This window comes from Amblyraja radiata, chromosome 4 (genome assembly GCF_010909765.2).
Source record: "Amblyraja radiata isolate CabotCenter1 chromosome 4, sAmbRad1.1.pri, whole genome shotgun sequence".
Lineage (NCBI taxonomy): Eukaryota > Metazoa > Chordata > Chondrichthyes > Rajiformes > Rajidae > Amblyraja > Amblyraja radiata.
Genome location: NC_045959.1, coordinates 101,788,134 through 101,790,505, shown reverse-complemented (window position 1 = coordinate 101,790,505; position 2,372 = coordinate 101,788,134). Strand labels below are relative to the sequence as shown.

At 47.5% G+C, this 2,372-nt stretch overlaps 1 protein-coding gene across 1 annotated transcript; it reads right to left on the bottom strand.

Moving 5' to 3' along the window:
- Positions 1-587: 587 nt before the first annotated feature.
- On the bottom strand, positions 588-2,372 carry LOC116972422 (probable basic-leucine zipper transcription factor Q). Its single transcript, XM_033020085.1, has 2 exons — positions 2,209-2,372; positions 588-2,060 (listed from the first exon to the last, which is right to left on the bottom strand). Exon 2 carries the CDS (start codon positions 2,015-2,017, stop codon positions 1,346-1,348), a length of 672 nt encoding a protein of 223 aa, XP_032875976.1. The 5' UTR covers positions 2,018-2,060; positions 2,209-2,372; the 3' UTR covers positions 588-1,345.

The following is a 2,372-nucleotide window of genomic DNA, read 5'->3' as shown; positions in this document are numbered from 1 at the left end:
TTGTGTAGTTCTGTGTAAAAAAAAATTACAAGTTCCAAGTCATTTCATTATTCGGTCGTCACTTCTGGAAATTTGAATCAAACCACGTTCAAGAAAGTGGCTTCAAGAAATATGCCAATGATCAAAGAGTGTTTTAAATTTTTTTATGGTGTATTAAAACAACATATTAAAACAACAATGTAGAAACAAGAAACCTTAGGTGTTGGCTTACAAAAATGGACACAGAGGGCTGGAGTTACTCAGCAAGTCAGGAGGCATCTCTGAAGAACATGGATAGGTAATGTTTCGGGTCGAGACCCTTCCTTATTTATAAATAGTTTGTACAAGTTCATTCTGAAGCTACCCTTATCTATCAGAAGCACATATATTCACCAAAAACAATAATGTGAATCGGACCAAAATATAGTACAAGAATCCTACCCACATTAGAATGGGTGTTTCAAATACAACCAGCATTCATGGCTTCCTTACTTCCATAGGAAGCACTCGAACGGATGTTCTCTGCGGATGTTACGAATTAAATCACATCTCTCCCGAAGTAATTAGTAATGTCAGCAATCTAAACAATATCACAAAGGAAACAGATATAATGTGTTGTTTAACTGCAATATTTTATTCGACATCAATTCCTGGACAACAGGAACAACAGAATACTCCGTTACGAAGTATACACCTTATTCATTGTAGCGAAAATTAAGGGGCTATTAAATAACAACTTATTAACCCATTAAACCAGGTCCCAAACCCAACGACACGTCCTGTAAACAGTTCGCGGAATTCCTGATGTGGAGGGTCTAGAGTTCTTGGAATGCGGGTTCAGCTGCCATGTGGTATCCAGTCCACCAGTGATAAACAGTTTGGGGATCCAAACATCTGTGGAAACAGTCAGTCCAAAGGGAAAAAAATAATCAAGGGCAGCGTTGCAACGACCTTGCGGTGTCAGGCTCTTCCAAAGCAAGCACCAGACGGCGTGATTTTCTCTTGTAAACATGTGTAACCACCGTTGAAATAAAACTGCAATCGTTAGACTGAAATAAACATCCAAAGGGTTACTCTTGGTTTTATCATTGTTCGTTTAAAAAATAAACACTGTAGTCATTGGACTGGTGCAAAGATGGATCCCAATGGCTTCATTTAGAATACCATACAGTACGTTAAGACAGATCATTGTTTTTTTTGTTGTTATTTGGGGGGGGGGGGGGGGGGGGTGAGGCTATTCGTTTCACAGCGATATCGGTGCAGTGGTGGTGAATGTTTCTCTCCATGATAAGCCACAAAACAGCCTGCAGTTAGTTTTCCACCGGTTACAGAACCAATAATAATAATAATAACGAGTGGCCCGTCTTTACTCACCGGCCGCCACTATCTTCTTCTCCACGTAGAAGGGCGAGTAGCCGTGATCGATGTGGAGGCGCCTCACCGCCTCTTTGATCAGGTTGCCCGAGGAGAGGAGCTGCTCCAGTTTCTGCTGGGCGTTCAGCTGGTAAGCCGACGACCTCCTCGCCGTCTTGCCTCGGTTGGCCGGCGGTGCCGAAGCCTGGCCCGAGTTTTGCAAGCGGGCCGGCACTTGGTAGGGCTTGTTACGACCCGGTGCTTTCAACCGGTCCATGCAACATACGCCGCACTTGGCGGAGACATGAGGTGGCTGTTGCTGTTGTTGCTGCTGCTGCTGGTGGTTGCAATGCTGCTGTTGTTGTTGTTGTGTTTGCTGGTTGCAATGCTGTTGGATGCAATATTGCTGGTTGCAATGTTGTTGGCTGCAATAGCTGCAGTGCTGCTGGTTGCAATACTGCTGCTGCGTTTTGCCGCCGGCTCCGTCGGACAACCGCTGAAACTGCAGCGTCTCCCCGATTTTCGCCACCAGAGCATCGATCTCCTTCGGGTCGACCGTGACGGCCTGTTCCAGCAGGAGGAAGCTCTCCCTCCGCGGCCGCGGCATCTTGTCCTCGCGGCTTTTGTCTCGTCGTCGCTCTCCCTTCTCCCTCACTTCTGTCTCCGGCGAGCTGAGGAAACGCATTTATCGTCGAGTGCACATTTTTCTTTTTTGTTGTTGTTGTTGTCGGGGAGTGCACTAGTTGGAGTGGGGAGACGGGAAGGAGAATTTTAGAGGGAAAAAAAGGGGAATCTACTTCTTCCCGATGAGAGGGGTGGGTGGGGGAAACAAAGAAAGATTCGTCTGGAGTGAGGTATGGACGGTGCTGAGGTGAATGTTGTTGTTGTTATTGGCGGTGGCGGCAGCAGCGAGCGAGCGAGGCGACACCGTGGACGACCCCGCGCGCTCTGACTGTCTCATTCGCGCCCTCCCCCCTTCGGTTGTAAACAAAGGCCCACGTGATCGCGGGAGCGCCCATTCCACCGCCCGCCTGCAGAGA